We start from the raw sequence: 20,930 nt of genomic DNA, 5'->3' as shown, positions 1-20,930 counted from the left end.
CTCGGCTTGTAGCTAAATTTTTTATTTGGCCCTCCGTCCATTTGACTTTGACACCCCTGATCTAAATGGACCAAAAACAGAAAATAGAAAAAACTGTCAATTGCAATGTGAGAAAATATGGTAACTCGTCTGGCCCAAATTCAGATTTGTAAAAAAATGTAAGCCAGGGCGGATGTGCGATTCATTTGCAGTCTGGACGTGGAAGGGTGAACATCTCCTGCTCTGACTGTAGCGCGAGGACTGGGCCGCCTGTGAGTGCCTTGGGACGGGGACGGGGACGGGGGCGGGGAGCAACCGCTGTTCGTTGATAAGAGAAAGAGTAAGAATGATACGTGCTTTCACGTCAGTCTCCAAAAGTCTCAAATAACACCAGAAAAAGTCGCTAGATTTGTCGCTAGTCGCTTTTTTGAAAATGTGTCGCTAGAGGGGTCTGAATACTCACTAAATATAGCGACTAAGTCGCTAAGTTGGCAACACTGAGCTCAAGAAACACAAGCCCAATTTCCTCTCACTCTACAAGAACTCGGTAAACTTCAAGTACCATTCAGAAGAGTTTTCATTCTTCTGCAAACCAGTGTGTTGATTTACTTGAAGTTGTCTTTGTGTTTATTTAATTTTATTTCACCTTTATTTAACCAGGTAGGCCAGTTGAGAACAAGTTCTCATTAACAACTGCAACCTGGCCAAGATAAAGCAAAGCAGTGAGACAAAAACAACATGGGATAAATGAATGTACAGTCAATAACACAATAGAAACAGTATTTACAGAGTGTGCAAATGTAGTAATATTAGGGAGGTAATGAAATAAATTGGCCATACAGGTGAAATAGCCTGTATGGAAGATTGCAGAGCAGAGGGAGAGTGCGGAAAAACCCAGTACAGAAGGCATTGCCATCCAGGGCCAGCAAGGGGCACGTCTCCTCCCTGAACAGCTGCTCACCGAGGCCTTCATCCTGAGTGACCTCTTTGACATCGGGGAGCTGGCACTCCTGGAGCTGCTGCTGGCAGGTAATAGCTCTCTAAGAACAAGTATGTGAACCCTTTGGAAATAACTAGATTTCTGCAAATATTGATACAATTTGATCTGATCTTCATCTAGGTCACAACAATAGACAAACACAGTTTGCTTAAACTAATAACACAAACAATATGTTTATCTTTATTGAACACACCGCGTAAACATTCACAGCGCAGGGTGGAAAAAGTATGTGAACCCTTGGATTTAAAAACTGGTTGACCCTCCTTTTGCAGCAATAACCTCATCCAACTTTTGGACCATTCCTCTTTACAAAACTGTTTAAGTTCAGCAATATTCTTGGGATTTCTGGTGTGAACTTCTCTCTTGAGGTCATGCCACAGCATCTCAATCGGGTTGAGGTAAGTACTCTGACTGGGCCATTCCAGAAGGTGTATTTTCTTCTGTTGAAGCCATTCTGTTGTCGATATACTTCTGAAGTGTTTTGGGTCGATGTCCTGTTGCATCACTCAAATTCTGTTGAGCTTCAATTGGCGAACAGATAGCCTTATATTCTCCTGCAAAATGTCTTGATAAACTTGGGAATTCATTTTTCTGTCGACAATAGCAAGCTGTACAGTCCCTGAGGCAGCAAAGCAGCCCCAAACCATGATGCTCCCGCCACCATACTTTACAGTGGGATGAGGTTTTGATGTTTGTGTGCTGTGCCTTTTTTTCCTCCACACAGTGTTGTTTGGAAGGAACACACAACTCACCTGTAGTTTCATCTGTCCACAGAATATTTTGCCAGTAGCGCTGAACAAACATTGCTGCACTTTTGCAAACTTCAGACGTGCAGCAATGTTTCTTTTGGACAGTAGTGGCTTCTGTGGTGTCCTACCATGAACACCATTCTTGTTTAGTGTTTTAAGTATTGTAGACTCGTCGACAGAGATGTTAGCATGTTCCAGAGATTTCTGTAAGTCTTTAGCTGACACTGTATGATTCTTCTTAACCTCATTGAGCATTCTGCGCTGTGCTCTTGCAGTCATCTTTGCATTACGGCCACTCCTAGGGAGAGTAGCAACAGTACTCCATTTATAGACAATTTGTCTTACCATGGACTGATGAACATCAAGGCTTTTAGAGATACTTTTGTAACCCTTTCCAGCTTTATGCAAGTCAACAACTTCTTAATCTTAGGGTATTGTGAGATCTCTTCTGTTCGAGCCATGGTTCACACCAGGTAATGCTTCTTGTGTATAGCAAACTCAAATTTTGTGGGTGTTTTTTATAGGGAAAGGCAGCTCTAACCAACATCTACCAATCTCGTCTCATTGATTGGACTCCAGGTGAGCTGACTCCTGACTCCAATTGGCTTCAAGTCATTAGCCTAGGGGTTCACATACCTTTTCCAACCTACACTGTGAATGATTCAATTTTGTATTTAATATAGACAAGAAAAATACAATCATTTGTGTGTGATCAGTTTGTTTATTGTTGTGATTTAGATGATCAGATCAAATTTAATGACCAATTTATGCAGAAATCCAAGTAATTCCAAATGTATGTATTTGTATTTTTTATTTCACCTTTATTTAACCAGGTAGGCTAGTTGAGAACAAGTTCTCATTTACAACTGCGACCTGGCCAAGAGAAAGCATAGCAGTGTGAACAGACAACACAGAGTTACACATGCAGTAAACAATAAACAAGTCACAGTAGAAAAAGAGTCTATATACATTGTGTGCAAAAGGCATGAGGGGGTAGGCAAATAATTAAAATTTTGCAGATTAACACTGGAGTGATAAATGATCAGATGGTCATGTGCAGGTAGAGATACTGGTGTGCAAAAGAGCAGAAAAGTAAATAAATAAAAACAGTATGGGGATGAGGTAGGTAAATTGGGTGGGCTATATACCGATGGACTATGTACAGCTGCAGCGATCGGTTAGCTGCTCAGATAGCAGATGTTTAAAGTTTTTTTTTTTTTTTTTTTTTTTGCAATTCGTTCCAGTCACAGGCATCAGAGAACTGGAAGGAAAGGCGGCCAAATGAGGTGTTGGCTTTAGGGATGATCAGTGAGATACACCTGCTGGAGCGTGTGCTACGGGTGGGTGTTGCCATCGTGACCAGTGAACTGAGATAAGGCGGAGCTTTACCTAGCATGTACTTGTAGATGACCTGGAGCCAGTGGGTCTGGCGACTAATATGTAACGAGGGCCAGCCGACTAGAGCATACAGGTTGCAGTGGTGGGTGGTATAAGGTGCTTTAGTAACAAAACGGATGGCACTGTGATAAACTGCATCCAGTTTGCTGAGTAGAGTATTGGAAGCTATTTTGTAGATGGCATCGCTGAAGTCGAGGATTGGTAGGATAGTCAGTTTTACTAGGGTAAGTTTGGCGGCATGAGTGAAGGAGGCTTTGTTGCAGAATAGAAAGCCGGCTCTAGATTTGATTTTAGATTGGAGATGTTTGATATGAGTCTGGAAGGAGAATTTACAGTCTAGCCAGACACCTAGGTACTTATAGATGTCCACATAATCTAGGTTGGAACCATCCAGGGTGGTGATGCTAGTCGGGCGTGCGGGTGCAGGCAGCGAACGGTTGAAAAGCATGCATTTGGTTTTTACTAGCGTTTTAAGAGCAGTTGGAGGCCATGGAAGGAGTGTTGTATGGCATTGAAGCTCGTTTGGAGGTTAGAGAGCACAGTGTCCAAGGAAGGGCCAGAAATATACAGAATGGTGTCATCTGCGTAGAGGTGGATCAGGGAATCGCCCGCAGCAAGGGCAACATCATTGATATATACAGAGTAAAGAGTCAGCCCGAGAATTGAACCCTGTGGCACCCCCATGGAGACTGCCAGAGGACCGGACAACATGACCTCCGATTTGACACACTGAACTCTGTCTGCAAAGTAGTTGGTGAACCAGGCAAGGCAGTCATTAGAAAAACCGAGGTTACTGAGTCTGGTTCACATACATTTTCTTGTCACTAATCACACACAGCAGTGAGCACGTTACTAATGGAGATAAACACTTGTAGAATGTTTGCTTCTAAATATGTATTTTTATTCAGGTGAGAAACAACAACACCACTTCCCAGGTCTGAGTTGGGGGCTGGTTGCAGTGCTGCTCTACTGGGATGGAAAGCTTTGTGTGGCCAACTCCCTGCGCTCGCCAATCCAGTGCCTCCACTGCAAGACCTTCACCTTGGAACTAGGGTATAATCTACTTCCTGCTTTCATTTTTCTTTTTTCTGTGCCTTGATGATTAAACTGCAGAGGACTGTGTGTTCTCTTCTGCACTCTGTTGACTTGGTTATGTGTGTTCTCCCTCAGTGAGGAGCTGTTGGCCCTCACCACGCATTTCGCTGATGAGCCAGGGCCTGACGACATGCCTACTGACGCTGGTATCAGAGATCAATGTGATGCGGGAGTTTGAGCGCCTTCAGTAAGAGCGTGGCCTGGGAAACGAGAAACATAGGAAAGAGGTGAGAGGAAGCCCTTCTCAGAGGAACTGTATCATCTACAGAAGATGTTTTGCCCTTCACACATTCTCTTTCTTTACCAGGTATCTGACCTCATCAAAGAGTGCCGACAGGCTCTGGCAGATTGCCTGTTTGCATGGGCCTGCCAATCACCACTGGGTAAGGATGACACCCTAGACCTTATTGGCCACCTGGAGACCATGACATCGGAAGCTGATGGCTCATTGGACAGCATGAACCTGGCTCTAGTCATGGCACTGCTTTACTGTTTGGATGTCAGCTTCCTAGAACAAGGAACAGAAGACAGAGAAGGTTAGTGGGTTGTAATGTGTATTTGTCATGTGTTTCCATACCACACACATTTCTACTCAACATGAGCTGTTGAGGTTTCAGACCCCAAAAACAAATGATGCTTTATTTATTGGTCTTGTGACCTGCTTAGTAAATTAAAAGTACATGCATCACTACTGTGTTTGTGTATATAAATCAGACCTTATCCAGGCCTTGCCCCTGCTGACAGAGAAGCAGTACATGTCTTCTGTGCACAGTCATCTGGTGGAGGGGGTGCCCTGGAAGCTGCAAGGGCTGCAGGCCATGTGTCGGTTGGCCTGGGCCCTGGCCCTGCGTGCCCTCTCCCAGCTGTCCCAGGGCTCATCCCTGGTGGAGTTTAGAGGCACAGGCTGACCAGGCCCTGCTAGGAGGTGTCTTCCTCTTCATGACAGAGGGCATGGTGGGATGTGAGTTCTAAACCCGCCGCCTCCATTTCCTCATCACTGACTTCCTGGCTCTCATTCCCATGAAGGTTAGCAATGCCACCTGTTTTGCTTTGTTGTTGTGTGCTGGTGTGTTTGAGTATGATGGGAATTTGAATACATAGTTTAGTCCTCTTTTCAGGGTGAAATTATTTCCCTTATGGAGAAGTGTGTACACTACCGTTAAAAAGTTTGGGTTCACCTAGAAATGTCTTGTTTTTTTAAAAGAAAAACATTAAAATAACATCAAATTGATCAGAAATACAGTGTAGACATTGTTAATGTTGTAAATGACTATTGTAGCTGGAAACGGCTGATTTAAACAATTTTTTAAAAGGAATATCTACGTAGGTGTACAGAGGCTCATTATCAGCAACCATCACTCCTGTGTTCTAATGGCACATTGTGTTAGCTAATCCAAGTTGATCATTTTAACCCTTGTGTAGTCTTAACATTCTGTATACTCCTCTTGTCCTAAGGGTAAAAAACGACCTGCCTTCACTAAACCCCCTAAAATATAGCATTTTAAACCCCAAATCTATTTTGCATGAAGAAAAAACCTGACATTCATCAAACTTTGTGAATATCTAGTTTGAGAAACAGATGGCTCACAAGTCCTCAAATGGCAGCTTCATTAAATAGTACCAGCAAAACACCAGTCTCAACGTCAACAGTGAAGAGGCGACTCCGGGATGCTGCCCCAATAAAAAGAAAAGATTAAGATGGGAAAAAGAACACAGACACTGGACAGAGGAACTCTGCCTAGAAGGGCAGCATCCCGGAGTCGCCTCTTCACTGTTGACATTGAGACTGGTGTTTTGCCGGTATTATTTAATGAAGCTGCCAGTTGAGGACTTGTGAGGCGTCTGTTTCTCAAACTAGACACTCTAATGTACTTGTCTTCTTGCTCAGTTGTGCACCGGGGCCTCCCACTCCTCTTTTTATTCTGGCTAGAGCCAGTTTGCGCTGTTCTGTGAAGGGAGTAGTACACAGCGTAGTACGATATCTTCAGTTTCTTGTCAATTGAAATAGCCATCATTTCTCAGAACAAGAATAGACTGCCGAGTTTCAGAAGAATGTTCTTTGTTTCTGGCTATTTTGAGCCTATAATAAAACCCACAAATGCTGCTGCTACAGATACTCAACTAGTCTAACAAAGGCCAGTTTTATTGCTTCTTCAATCACAACAGTTTTCAGCTGTGCTAACATAATTGCAAAATGATTTTCTAATGATCAATGAACCTTTTTGAAATGATAAACTTGGATTAGCTAACACAACGTGCCATTGGAACACAGGAGTTATGGTTGATGATAATGGGCCTCTGTACGTCTGTAGATATTCCAATTACAAATCTGTCGTTTCCAGATAAAAGTCATTTACAACATTAACAATGTCTACACTGTATTTCTGATCAATTGGATGTTATTTTAATTGGCAAAAAATGTGCTTTTCTTTAAAAAACAAGGACATTTCTAAGTGACCCCAAACTTTTGAATGGTAGTGTATGTGCAAGTATTGCACAAGTTTAAGAATGCAAGGTGTTTTGAACAGACTGTGTGTGTGCAGATGAATCAGCTGTGAACCCATGCTGATGAGGATGCCCGTCTGGTGCACATGTCTCTGCAGATGGGCAGTGAGCCTCCGTCCTCCCTGAGGAAAGACCTGGACCACCTCATGATCCTGGTCAGCCTTCATGACCTCCCCCTACACACTCACTGTCACCAGTGTATTACATTGGCTTTAGTCATTTACATTGCAATATGAGACAGTGGAGACAAGAAAAAAGAAGAGCAGCGAATATGACTTGTGTTCACAGACTGGCCTTTGCTAAGCCTAAGCATATTTAGCTGACTTCTTTCTGTGTGTTTGTAGATCGGAGAGTTCTCTAGCAAGGACCCGTTTGGGATGGAGCTGGCTCTGGAGTTCTGGTGCCCCACTGAGTTCCTCCAGGGTTCCTACCCGGGCATGGCCATGCAGAGGCCTCCACACACTACCAGGTAGATCGAGTGACCTTCCACATCCCTCTTCCTCCCTTTGATTAAAAAAAAGTAAGATGATATAGAGCCGGGACAATAATCCGAAAGTTCTTCTTTCCGAAGGATTTTGCATACGTCTAATTTTATTACACAACGTTCCTGTGGATTGTTCAAAAAACATTATTTGGGTAATAGCGTATGCATTATGTTGATTCCTGCTATGAAAGTATCTGCCTGTCACTGCTTTGCTGTCTGCTGCTGTGTGAGCTACCCACTCCCACTGTGAGGTAGGAGAGATGCATTCTGAGAGGCAAGAGCATATGACCATTGCTCAAAATGCAATTACTGAAAAAAATAGTTTTTTAAAGCAACTACTGTTGTTCTGGTTCCATAGGAGAGTCACAGCTTTCTGTGAGTACATCATTTATTCCTCTTAATATTGAGTTCATGGCACAACTTTACATCCGGCATAGGCTGTAGTATGGTTAAGATGTGCCCGCGGAGCAGATGGCACTATTTGCAGTTTTATTTGCATGTTTTAAGTATCCCTACATTTCTGTTATTACGGGGCTATCACTCTGTCAAGAGAGCGCCTGCTCGGGAAGTTTAGTTATTGATGGACCTAGCCTTGAGTGGAATGGCTACCTTGTAGTGTGTTCATATGGTATAGCAAACTTTGTTAAACTGGAACCTTGTCGTTGTGTCATTTCGAGTTAACATTGAATAGGCCTACATCAAGTAGCTTAGGCCTTGCACTGGAAAGTTTTTGTAGGACTTTCCGACCTGAAGATTACTGACGTCATGATTTTACTTTGTGTTTTTACGAGTTCCCTGTTGTCTTGAAAGCAGCACAAGATGCAGCAGCTCTTGCGCTTTCTGACAGGTTTTCCGCTCAAAGGCTCTGTATCTATATGCTGTATGCATGTGATTATAATGAATATACTGTACACCCGCCAATTTAATTCCACAAAATTATAGACCGATAAGCTTTTATTTTATTGAACCTTTATTTAACTAGGCAAGTCAAGAACAAATTCTTATTTACAATGACGGCCTACCAAAAGGTAATAGGCCTCCTGCGGGGACGGGGGCCTGGGATTTAAAAAATGAATACAATATAAATATAGGACACAACACACATCAGAACATGAGACAACACTACATAAAGAGACCTAAGACGGCAATGTAGCAAGGCAGCAACACATGACAACACAACATGGTAGCAGCACAAAACATGGTACAAACATTATCGGGCACAGACAACAGCACAAAGGGCAAGAAGGTATAGACAACAATACATCACGCAAAGCAGTCACAACTGTCAGTAAGTGTCCATGATTGAGTCTTTGAATGAAGAGATTGAGATAACTGTCCAGTTTGAGTGTTTGTTGCTGGTCGTTCCAGTCTCTAGCTGCAGCGAACTGAAAAGACCAGCAACCCATGGATGTGTGCGCTTTGGGAACCTTTAACAGAATGTGACTGGCAGAACAGGTGTTGCATGTGAAGAATAAGGGCTGCAGTAGATATCTCAGATAGGGGGGAGTGAGGCTTAAGTGGGTTTTATAAATAAGCATCAACCAGTGGATCTTGCGACAGGAATACAGAGATGACCAGTTTACAGAGGAGTATAGAGTGCAGTGATGTGTCCTATAAGGAGCATTGGTGGCAAATCTGATGGCTGAATGGTAAAGATAATATAGCCACGAGAGCACCCTTACCTGCCGATCTATAAATTACATCTCTGTAATCTAGCATTGGTAGGATGGTCATCTGAGTCAGGGTTAGTTTGGCAGCTGGGGTGAAGAGGAGCGATTACGATAAAGGTGATAGAGGGAATTATGGTTGAAATGACTAATTATGTATACATTCCAATCAGAACTGACTAGTCCAAATGCTATAATGTACTGTACATGTGAATTTTCTCTCTTGCTCCCTTTCCCAATTGTATATAATGTAGTCAGGAGTTTAGTAACAATGAAGGTCTGTTCCTTAGCTCATTCAGTTGTACAAATCTCCAGGTGGTGGGAACGGGCCATCTCCAGATTGTCTAGAATGTTGATTTATACTGACTGGCCTTGACTTCGTGCTGATAACGCGAAGGCTCAAGAGCTAGGGGGCCCCTCTGCTTGTGAAATAGAACATTTGGAAAACACTGACGTCATTTTCAGTTTATAACCTGTGGAAATGTGTGTATGCGTCAGTACTCTCTGGAATTAAACGCTCTTACCTGACTTAAGACTGGTCTCGATCTACTTCATGCATAATTAATGAACTTACACCTCATTAATGAATTAGAAACGAGTGCGAATTTGGTTTTGGCAACAAAATACATAGGAATCTAGAATTCCTCTATCAAAAGGACACCAAGTCTAGATTTAACTTTCGCCTGCAGCTTTGATATGTGCTGACAAAAGGATTATGTACCGTCTAGCCATACTGCGAAGTACTTGTATGAGGTGACTACCTCAAGCGCTAAACTTGCAAAGGTAGTAATCACAGCTGTGGGAAGAGGGGCATTCTTTTTACCAAACCACATGACCTTTTGTTTTGGAGGTGTTCAGAACAAGGTTAAGGGTAGAGAAAGCTTGTTGGACACTAAGAACGCTTTGTTGTAGAGCATTTAACACAAAATCCGTAGAGGGGCCAGCTGAGTATAAGACTATCATCTAGGGCTGGGCGATATGGCCAAAATATTATATCACGGTATTTAAAAAAAAAATAATTGGACGGTTTGACTGTATTTCTAGTTTGAATAATAAAAGTTGTACATTTGCTTTATGAGAGCTGAGTGATCCTAAGGTGGCAACACATACATTCTAAATGATTTCAATGAGTCTTTCTCCATTCTGATTTGTTTTATACTGTTCAATTAAACTTCAACCAAAACGAATTTCAGCACGTTTATCATTTTTGCATTTCCTGCACTCAATTGCAGTGGTGGAAAAAGTACACAATTGTCATACTTGGGGCGGCAATTTACAAACAAAGCATTTGTTTAGTGAGTCCTCCAGATCAGAGGCATTAGATGAACAGGGATGTTCTTTTGACAAGTGTGTGAATTGGAGCCTTTTCCTGTCCTGCTAAGCATTCTAAATGTAATGAGTAGTTTTAGGTGTCAGGGAAAATGTATGGAGTAAAAAGTACAGTATTTTCTTTAGGAATGTAGTAAAGTAAAAGATGTCAAATTAAAAAAGAAAAGTACAGATGCCAAAAAAGACTTAAGTAGTACTTGAAAGTATTTTTACCTAACTTCTTATGGTATATGGACGCTTGCGTCCCACTTGGCCAAAAGCCAGGGAAAATGTAGCACGGCAAATTCAAATAAAATTATATAAAAATCAAACTTTCATTAAATCACACATGTAAGATACTAAATTAAGCTACACTCGTTGTAAATCCAGCCAACATGTCAGATTTTAAAATGGCTTTTCGGCGAAAGCATAAGAAGCTATTATCTGATGATAGCACAACAGTAAACAAAGAGTAGCATATTTCAACCCTGCAGGCGCTACACAAAACGCAGAAATAAAATATAAACATGCCTTACCTTTGACAAGCTTCTTTTGTTGGCACTCCAATATGTCCCATAAACATCACAATTGGTCCTTTTGTTCGATTCATTCCATCCATATATATCCAAAATTTCCATTTTATTTGGCGTGTTTGATCCAGAAAAAAACAGCTTCCAAATTGCGCAATGTCACTACAAAATATTTCTGGTGACATCAAGTGGAAGCGGTAGGAACTGAAAACGAGTTCCTAAGAAATATCGTTTCCCAATGAGAACAAATGTACTAATAATATGCTTATCTTGTATTCTTGGCATGAGTAGCAGGAAGTTGAAAGTGGAAATGCTGCTGTCACGAACCGGCTCAAAGCCCGTAACAAAGGGAGACAACGTGGAGATAAGGAGTAGCAAAATATGTATTTATTAACTAAAGCAACTAAGTATAATATAAAATGGTGTGTGTAATCAGTAATCAGTAGTGTAAGTGAGTGTTTTGCATGCATGAATGTGATAATGCAGGGTGATGAAAGGTGCCAAAGCAAACAAACAAAAGGCCACCAAGAACCACAACACAATCTACAAACGGTGTCTGCATGGAGAGAGTCTCCTCCATGAATGTGGAAGAGGTCTATTTATCCTGGGAGACACCTGGCCCAGGTGTTTCCCATGTAGCTGATGACCCTCCCAACTCCGCCCACCGGCATCCTAATAAGGAAACAAGAACAAAGAGAGAATACGGCAGACAGAGTGGGAGGGTCGTCACACTGCCCCCCTATACCTTAAGAAGTTAAGTATTTTACACCACTGCTCAATTGAGAATTTCCACACTGCCACGTAAGGGCTGCACGAAATGAGCAAATAATGTCAGACTTATTTTTCACCAAATGTTGCAATTGTGATTTGACTTGCGAATTAGAGCAAAACTGTTACAATCATAGAAATAGAATGACTATTCTAATTGTATAGTTAGAATATAATAGTGGGCACTTTGAATACAGTGTTTGAGATGACAACGAATTAAAATGTCAGGGAGGAGTTATTGTGACAGGGTAGGAACTAAAGTGTTGATAAGTGTTTCCTAGGGGACCCTATAAGCTTTGGCTACATTGCATGTTTTCTCTTAGCTACTTCATATAGGTAACATATTCTTGCTTTGCATATTCCTCTTTGATTTAGAAGATACTGTTGCACAAACAACAGGCCGTATTGGCTAGCTACATTTGCTCTTCCTCTGTACATTTATTAGCTAGTTAGCTAGTGATAGAATAATTTGTATGTTTAAGATCATGCCTAAAGTATTCCACTCTGAAACCATGTAATTCTGTGAAATGTATTAGAATCATAAAACTATAATCTGATGTGTGTAGTTTGTCAGATTTAGAACCAGGACATTTTGTTCCTGTTTAGCTATGTAAGCAGGGTGCAAGTGTGAAACAAAGGATAAGAGGAGCTATCGACAGAAGTTGTGCTACTGTGAAACCAATAACAGGACATGCTGTCCCCACCCGTGGAGGGGAGAAATTATGAAACATGTTGCAGAATATGATAAACAATGTATGTGTGTAGTGGAAAAGTAACTGTCTGAGCAAGGCGTAATTTAAGATTTGAACTTGTTTGTAGAGGTCGACCGATTATGATTTTTCAACACCGATCGATACTGATTATTTGAGGACCAAAAAAGCCGATATAATCGGCCGATTTAAAAATATAAAAAAAAGTGTTTGTAATAATGACAATTACAACAATACTGAAGGAACACTTATTTTAACTTAATAGAATACATCAAAAAAATCAATTTAGCCTCAAGTAAATAATGAAACATGTTCAATTTGGTTTAAATAATGCAAAAACAAAGTGTTGGAGAAGAAAGTAAAAGTGCAATATGTGCCCTGTAAGAAAGCTAACGTTTCAGTTCATTACTCAGAACATGAGAACATATGAAAGCTGGTGGTTCCTTTTAACATGAGTCTTCAATATTCCCAGGTAAGAAGTTTTAGGTTGTAGTTATTATAGGAATTATAGGACTATATCCCTCTATACCATTTGTATTTCATTAACCTTTGACTATTGGCTGTTCTTATAGTCACTTTAGTATTGCCAGTGTAACAGTATAGCTTCCGTCCCTCTCCTCGCTCCTCCCTGGGCTCAAACCAGCAACACAACGACAACAGCCACCACATCGAAGCAGGATTACCCATGCAGAGCAAAGGAAACGACCACACCAAGGCTCAGAGCGAGTGAAGTTTGAAACGCTATTATTGCGCGCTAACTAGCCAGGCATTTCACTTCGGTTACACCAGCCTCATCTCGGGAGTTGATAGGCTTGAAGTCATAAACAGCGTAAGTTGTTAAGGTAAGTTTAATGCTAGCTAGCAACTTACCTTGGCTTACTGCATTTGCGTAACAGGCAGTCTCCTTGTGGAGTGCAACGAGAGAGAGGCAGGTCGTTATTGTGTTGGAACTAGTTAACTGTACGGTTGCAAGATTGGATCCCCCGAGCTGACAAGGTGAAAATCTGTCGTTCTGCCCCTGAACTAGGCAATTAACCCACCGTTTCTAGGCCGTCATTGAAAATAAGATAAATTAAAGATTAAATAAAGGTGTAAAAAAAAAAAAAAAACTGCAAAAATACTGATTTCCGATTGTTATGAAAACTTGAAATCGGCCATTCCGATTAATCGGTCAACCTACTTGTTTTTGTGTGTGTATAAAAAGATTTGCTCTGAAGATTCACAACCTTCAGGAATTATACAGAGATATAAAATAGTTCAGTTAGAACATCAATACCAGTATATCATAAAATACGGAATACCGCCCAGCCATACTATCATCTGCATATAAATGGATGAGATAGCTCAGGCCGTAGAAAGCTATGTTGTTGATGTAAATTGAGGAGTGCGTGGAGCCTAGGATCGCGCCATGGGGTGACAGGCAGTGGCTAAGACAGCAGATTTTCTGACTTTATACACTACACCCTTTGAGAGAGGTAGTTAGCAAACCAGGCCAAAGACCCCTCGGAGACACCAATACTCCTTAGCCGGCCCACAAGAATGGAATGGTCTACCGTATCAAAAGCTTTGGCCAAGTAAAAAAAAATAGCAGCACAATATTGCTTAGAATAGTCGCATTAGAAGTGGTGGGAGATGAGGAAATGTTGGACCGTCAAGGAGGCATGGCTGAGTCAAATAGGAATCCTGACTTAATGAAGTGGTGACTAAAGAGCTCAGCCATGTGCTTCTAGTCAGTAACAACCACATCATCAACTTTAAGGGACATGGGTAGCTGTGAGGAGGAGGGTTTATTCTCCCCGTGTGGTAAATTTTCATGATTAGCAGTTTCAAGTTTGTAGCTGTAAAATATTGACAATCTGATCATGGCAAAAAATATAATACTTATGATTTCCCATTGCAAATAGGTTCAGGATAACTCCTGACACTGTTGATTGGCTGATATTCAGAGCTTAAATGACCAAATTGATTAGTCACAGGACTCTGGACTGCAAAGGTGGGCCTACCACATCTATGGCCGTTCATAAAATTCCATTGCGGGACGACATGGTAGGGTACACCCCCCACCCCACTCCTTTCCGGACCTGACGTCTTTGTGTGTTTTACAAATGGTAGGCCTACCACATAGATGGGCATTCATAAAATGTAACTTTAGGTGACACTAGGTTACACATCAGTAAGCATGGACCAACGCTGATGGTGTCGACCGGCTTTAATTTATTTCCACAGACGTTGGTTTTTAGTCCTCTCCGGACCATTCGGGACCGGCTTTGATTTGGTCCAAATGAAGTCCTTTCAACTTTCATTCAGAATCGAAAATGAACCTGATTTCACCGTCCAGAAAATACATATTTTAAACTTCATTCAGAACAAGAAAAATGAACTTGATTTCTTTTTCGACCCCAATTTTGTGATGAACTTTTCTTATCGCTGTAACTCCCTAACAGGCTTGGGGAGTGGCTAGGGTCGAGTCATGCGTCCTCCGAAACATGACCCACCTAACCGCGCTTCTTAACACCTGCTCGCTTAATCCGGAAGCCAGTTACACCAATGTGTCGGAGGAAACACCGCTCAACTGACGACCGAAGTCAGCCTGCAGGCGCCCGGCCCGCCACAGGGAGTCACAAGAGCGCGATGAGCCAAGCAAAGTCCCACTGGCCAAACCCTCCCCTAACCCGGAAGATGCTGGCTCAATTGTGCACTGCCCTATGGGACTCCCGGTCGAACCCCAGGCTGTAGTGACGCTGCCACACTGATGCAGTGCCTTAGACCGCTATGCCACACTGGAGGCCGAAAAGGCATCTCTTCAACATCTTCAACTTCAACATCTGGAAAATACGTATTTGCTTACTGGGACTATTCTATTATTGTCTTGCCTAGGGTGGCAGAACAGCCAGGACTGGCCATGAGCAAAACCTTTTGCAATGGAAAATGAAAACAAGCGTTCGTTTTTGGACAGGTTCAGGCAGTCCCTCCCTGTTTCAGTTCATTTTCTTCTGTTTGGTGGCTTTCATGACTCCTTCAACTTGCCCTTGTGAAACAGAATTTTTAATTGATATTTGGCTGTGTGATTCTAAGGAAATCTTATCTCTCTGTCAGGTGTGCTGAGGTGCCCACAAAGCTGCCTGCATGCCATCCCGAGTCTGCTGCAGAGAGGCAGTGAGAGACGCTTGGGTCCCGTGCTCACCATCCAGGCACCACACCTGGCTGTGCTCTGTTATCAGGTGATCTACCAGCTGTGTGCGTTCTGGGGCACGTCAGGCCCCACCATGCGATACCTGAGGACCGACCAAGACTTCCTGTTCTCATCTGCAGCTCCTGCCCTTCATTCTACCAAGTGAGCTCTTCACTGTCATATCAATACAGTGTGCTCCTATCCTGGTCTTCTCTCCGTCATCTGCAATGATCTGAAAACACAGGATAGGTGGGAGAAATATGGCAGATGCCAACCAGAGCATTTGTACTCCTACAGAAACCCAGTTGTCTTTTTTAACAGAGCTGCCAGAGAGAAACTACTCCGGGTGTCAATCTTCTCTCTAAACTGTGTCTCTCCCCCTACACTCTCATGTGATGAGAGCTCCACCCTGTCCCAGATATCCTGGCTTATGAAGGCAACGGCCATCGAGCTCAGTGACATCACTCAACCGCCAGCACTCACACACCCAGCGCCTCCTCAACCTTCTGCTGGACGACTAGCCTCACACTCTGCACGCAGATAAGACCTACTACTCACTCACTCACTATGCACCCACACACTATGAAAGTTGGATGCATTGGATGTATTGTCATTCACTGATGTAAATGGGATACGATGAAATGTGCAAAAAGCAAAATCCTTCAGTTAGTCTGTTTCTTTGATTAGCTGATGAGGAGACGGGCATGGAGGAGGAGTCCAAATCTGTCAGCTGATTCCTGCACTTTGACACCGTCTCCAAAGGTTATATGTCTAGTTCTTCAGTCTTCACATATTTGTGAATCATAATGCGTTCTGTCATTCTGTCTGTAATAATCCTGGTATGAATCATATGCATTATGTGACAATAGAGCAGGGGTACTCAACTCTGACCCTTCGAGGTCAGGAGCCTGCTGGTTTTCTCTTCTACTTGATCATTAATTGCACACACCTAGGGTTCCAGGTCTAAATCAGTCTCTGATTTTTAGAGGGGAATAATACAAAAATGCAGTGGAACTGGAGTTGAGTTTGAGGGCTACAGAGCCTCTGTATTAGCAGTTGCAAAAGCTAAGAGCCCCTCTCCTGCCCTGACTCAAGACCTGTCCCTGCCCTCGGGCCCGTACTCTCGTGTGCCCAGCCTGGGCCTGGTGCTGTTCCTACTGAAGAACATCGCTGCATACTTCTTCCACCAGAGCCAGACAAGCTCTGGAAAAGCTGCAGTGTCTGGAGCAGCTACCTCCTGAGGAGCTCAAAGAGGAAACACACATTCAACCTATTGACAAGGTGATAGTGCCTCAGCCCTAACCCTCCTCTATCCCTGTCTCTCTGTTTGGTGTGTAGCTGTGTCTGTGTCTGGTACTGGAGTAGAGAGTCCAGAGGAGCCTCCTGGTCCAGATTATCAACAACAGGGCCAAGCTGCTGGCCTTCTGCTCCTGTATCCTACCATATTAAAATAAACCAGATGAAGTCACACCAGACTTCTGTGCAGGGGTTAGGTAAAGGGACTGATCTAATGGTTTAGGGTTCATCTCAGGGTGGTTTTGATTTTAGGGATTTTGTAGGATGATGATGTGCTGTTGGGTATGTATGATTAATGACATGCCCTGAGCTGTAGCTGGTTCATGTGAGAATGAGAAATACCTTGACCTAACCACACCTCAGATGTGATTGAGACCTGCCTGTTTGTACTTTGGCGTCACCTGGAGTACAACCTGTTGTACTGCACCCCCACCGACCCCCAAGGACTCCCTGATGCCTGGAGCCAGCGAGGTTCTCCCCAGGCTAACCCTGTCTGGAGATTGAGATCAGACTGGCTTTTGGTAGAAGTCACCCTTAATCACAGATCTAGAATGCGATAACGCTACCCTCTAGCCTAACCTTGATCATGAGGGGAATGAAAAATTAGACCCTGTTTCAGTGGGCATCGTCCAACTCCAGATGACTGCAGGAAATGTGATGTTAGTGGTGCTTCCCCAGACTCATTTGGACGTGCCCTGGGTCTGGCCAGTCAACCAGCAAGAGCAGGTAAGACTAGATTACACTAACAGTGGGGAGAAAGACAGTTCTTTGAAAATATGCACGGATGAGTTTACAAGGGTAGGATTTGTTTTAGCTTCAGTGGCAAACTTTAATTGTTGTATATGTGTGAGTTCGTTTTCAGTAAGACTGACTCCTCTCTCCCCTGTGTCTCCAGCTGCAGAGTGACATGGGGGGCTGGCTTTGGGGAGGCTCTACAGAGGAAGCTGCAGAGTGACATGGGGGCAGGCTCTACAGAGGAAGCTGCAGAGTGACATGGGGCAGGCTCTACAGAGGAAGCTGCAGAGTGACATGGGGGCAGGCTCTACAGAGGAAGCTGCAGAGTGACATGGGGGCAGGCTCTACAGAGGAAGCTGCAGAGTGACATGGGGGCAGGCTCTACAGAGGAAGCTGCAGAGTGACATGGGGGCAGGCTCTACAGAGGAAGCTGCAGAGTGACATGGGGGCAGGCTCTACAGAGGAAGCTGCAGAGTGACATGGGGGCAGGCTCTACAGCTGCAGGAGGTGGAGGGACTGAACAGCCAGGTCCGCTCCCATTCCACCTTCATCCAGGCCCTGGTACGCAGGATACAAGGCCTGCTCCACCAGCCCAAGAGCTGAAACAGTCAACGACCAATACAACAAACAAGACCTAAAACCTGTGGAACAATGTTCACCTAAAGAGTACACCAGGCCAAGGATATGGACATTCCAGAACCAGACACACCTGATCTTGAGAATTCTATTTAAACCAGACTCGACTTCCCCTATTCACTTCAGTCTATTCTACTGGCCTCTACTGTCCTCCGTCTCTCCTAAGATGGGCGCTTAGTCTAACTGATGTAGTTTGCCCAATATTTTTTTATTTTCTTCACAAAACACACCTTTTGGTGTAATGATTTTCCAATGATTTATTGATTTTATTGTAGGGCTATTCAACTCTTCGTGGTCTGGAGACTGTTTTTTTTTGTTTTGTTCTCCCTGATACTTAATTGCACCCAGTCCATGATTAGAGGGGAAGGATAAAAAAAAAGTGGTACTGGCTTTGAGGTCAAAGGGTTTGTCTCATCTTTTGTAACATGACTCATTTGAGTGACTTATGATCAGAGGAAGCAGGAAAGGTAACCAAAACGGGCCTCTGCACTTTCTGCAATGGTCAACATGCCCAGTAGTGAAAGTAGAATTGGTTCACAAAGCAACCAGTGACACACTTCCATAATACTTAAACTTACTTTATTTTCTTACAAGGTACACTTTATATTAAGACCGTAAAGTGCGTAGATTCTCAAACCTTGGGGAGGGGGATCGGGAGAGTGGACAAACGTCCAAAACCTGGTTTTACGTTCAGATCTCATAAGACAGGATTGTTGTGCTCTTCTGCATTGTCTGTATCAGAACTGCGATTGGAGAGGTGCAGTGAGGCCATGTCACACCCAGACCATGAATAGAGGATTGGAACAGTAGAACCTATGAACAGAGGTTATAGGCACATTACCCGCTTCCATTCTATACAAAGGATTCTGCAATCACAGGATGGAGAGAGTGACACCTTACTAGAGATTGAGGGACAGCTATCTATGGTTTTCATTGAGGGACAAGACAAAAAACCTTAGTGAATCTGTTAGTCTACCTGGCTTGGCTGTGTCAGACAGAACACATGGAAATTTGAGGGATATTACTTTTGTGCTAATTATTTTAAATCATCATGTGCATATTTGATAAATTACTTTTTAAATAAAATTAAGTACAGTATTTAAAACATTTACATTTCTTTCCCCACCTGGTCATAATGTTTACCTCTGTGCCGCTTCGAGTCCCTATGTAGAAGACAGGATCTGGGTCAGTGGTAGTCTGTCATCCCTATGGGTCAGTTACATAGAAAACCCCACCGTATATTCTATATTCCGATATATACATGTCTACAAAAGGGCTGTGGGGCTAGGTAACTACAGCTGTACAACTATTCATTCTCATCCTCAATACTGCCCTATGGGTGTGTGTATGTCTGTCTTCATTCATACTATACAGCATTAGAGTAGAAAGGCCCCTCTAATGATCACAGGAGTAGTACACTTTTCAATACATTATTGTGACCGGGATGTGGTTGCTTAAAGAGGTTACTTTGTGACTCTCTTGGATTCCAAGCGAGGAAGGTTGATCCAGCTTAGAATGAGTGAGGCAGAGTACCCCGAATGCCTAGCCTGGCTGGAGAGGCAATCCCTCAGCCTGTTTGAATTGAAGCCTGTTCTGGATGGGTGAATACTTCTGCATCATTTCCTGTTTGCTTATGGGGTTACTTACAGCAATTAAAGTGTAGAGTGATCCTCTCGATTGCTGAAGTCTTTCTGGGACATTGACCCAGGCTCTAGAGGAACTCATTCTATTCTTGCCAGTAGAACATGGCTCCTGGCAACTGTGATGTGAAACTACATGATTGGAGAAGTGTGGACTGATAACTTTCCTAGTGATACTGTCCAAGGACCCTTTTTAGTTTGAAACACTGTTCACCCATGTCTCGAAGTAAAAAAATAAAATGTAAAAAAAGCATAAACACTGCAAATACTTCGATGTACACATTGTACAGGATCAACATCTCAGATATCAAAACATATGGAGAGCATTGCTTCTCTGTACATAAAAATGCATTTGCCCCTGTCAGGGAAAACTGAGTAATACATATGTACATGGGCTGATGCAATGTACCGACCAGGGTTCGTCCAATTCCAAATATTCCCAATTGGAATTTCAGTGTACTTCTGGAATTGACCCCAATCCTGACAGCCAGTCTCTTGATTCACATCATTAGACTCATGTCTATGAAGCTGGAGGATATCTGTTGGGCCTGCAGGCATCCCCAGTAAAGCCTGAGGACCTTAGTGTCCTCAGTGTACAAGATGCCCCAGGCAGGTTGTCCTGAATAGTGCCTGTCTGTCTGAGTGAAGCAGTGACCGTCCTGAGGTCCCCTCCTCCTTGCTCCACTCTAATGATGATTGGAATGCACAGCTCTATTGCTGGAGCTGTGAGATCCAATCATGCCCTCGCTTATGATTGGTAGAATCCACTCAGGGAAGGAAGAGAGGTGTGGATTGGCAAGGGAAGGCAGCTTATCTAGCACTGAGTTTCCACACTGTGTGTGTCCATGAGGGTAGCATGGGAGTGGTGTGTGCATAATGCACATAGGTCTCTGGCAATCTTCAGCTGTCTGAGGTCGTCTCCTGGGCGCCATCTATGGCCATGGTGCCCGTGGCATCGTTGGGAGGGGGGCACTCGGGCACCTCCCCAGTCACGGCCACCCGGATCACCTTGAGCCAGCGCTGTTTCAGCTCGTCGCTCTCGGCCGCGAAGCTGTGGACTGATTTGGACTGTGACAAACGGAAGCTGGCTGGAAGGTCGGCAGGCCGGGGGCTGTCTTCCACAGAGTAACCCAGCAGAGGGATAGTGGACTGGGCCTTCACATCCTGAGAGGAGGGGGAGATGCAAAGGTAGAGAGATCATTTATATCGGAACTCGGGAGAGGAGTTTCTCCTATTCAGCTAATCAGATCACAGGGTG

The 20,930-nt window shown here is 43.4% G+C and overlaps 1 protein-coding gene and 1 long non-coding RNA gene across 13 annotated transcripts in view; one reads left to right on the top strand and one right to left on the bottom strand.

Moving 5' to 3' along the window:
• Window positions 1-185: 185 nt before the first annotated feature.
• On the top strand, window positions 186-18,607 carry LOC118395835 (uncharacterized). Of its 9 annotated transcripts, none has more exons than XR_008066596.1 (13): window positions 275-526; window positions 640-1,008; window positions 4,035-4,179; window positions 4,297-4,448; window positions 4,529-4,757; window positions 4,994-5,247; window positions 6,765-6,881; window positions 7,071-7,195; window positions 15,290-15,527; window positions 15,766-16,127; window positions 16,704-16,797; window positions 17,025-17,387; window positions 17,557-18,607. It is a non-coding gene; the product is annotated as an uncharacterized LOC118395835 (long non-coding RNA). The 9 variants fall into 9 exon arrangements; XR_008066599.1 differs by adding an exon at window positions 2,973-3,068 and having other exon boundaries at window positions 15,290-16,127; XR_004828065.2 differs by lacking the exon at window positions 275-526 and adding an exon at window positions 186-251 and having other exon boundaries at window positions 822-1,008; window positions 15,290-16,127.
• LOC118396039 (FYVE, RhoGEF and PH domain-containing protein 4-like) overlaps window positions 18,595-20,930 on the bottom strand; it is a 99,901-nt gene continuing 97,565 nt past the window's right edge. For all 4 annotated transcript variants that reach the window (XM_052466042.1, XM_052466044.1, XM_052466045.1 and 1 more), the window contains exon 17: window positions 18,595-20,836. In XM_052466042.1, coding sequence (XP_052322002.1) covers window positions 20,573-20,836 — 264 coding nt within the window. In that variant the 3' untranslated portion in view covers window positions 18,595-20,572. The remainder of the gene's footprint in view (window positions 20,837-20,930) is intronic.

Source organism: Oncorhynchus keta, chromosome 17 (assembly GCF_023373465.1).
Source record: "Oncorhynchus keta strain PuntledgeMale-10-30-2019 chromosome 17, Oket_V2, whole genome shotgun sequence".
Lineage (NCBI taxonomy): Eukaryota > Metazoa > Chordata > Actinopteri > Salmoniformes > Salmonidae > Oncorhynchus > Oncorhynchus keta.
Note: the sequence above shows the minus strand (reverse complement) of the source record. Positions and strands in the feature narration are given on the sequence as shown.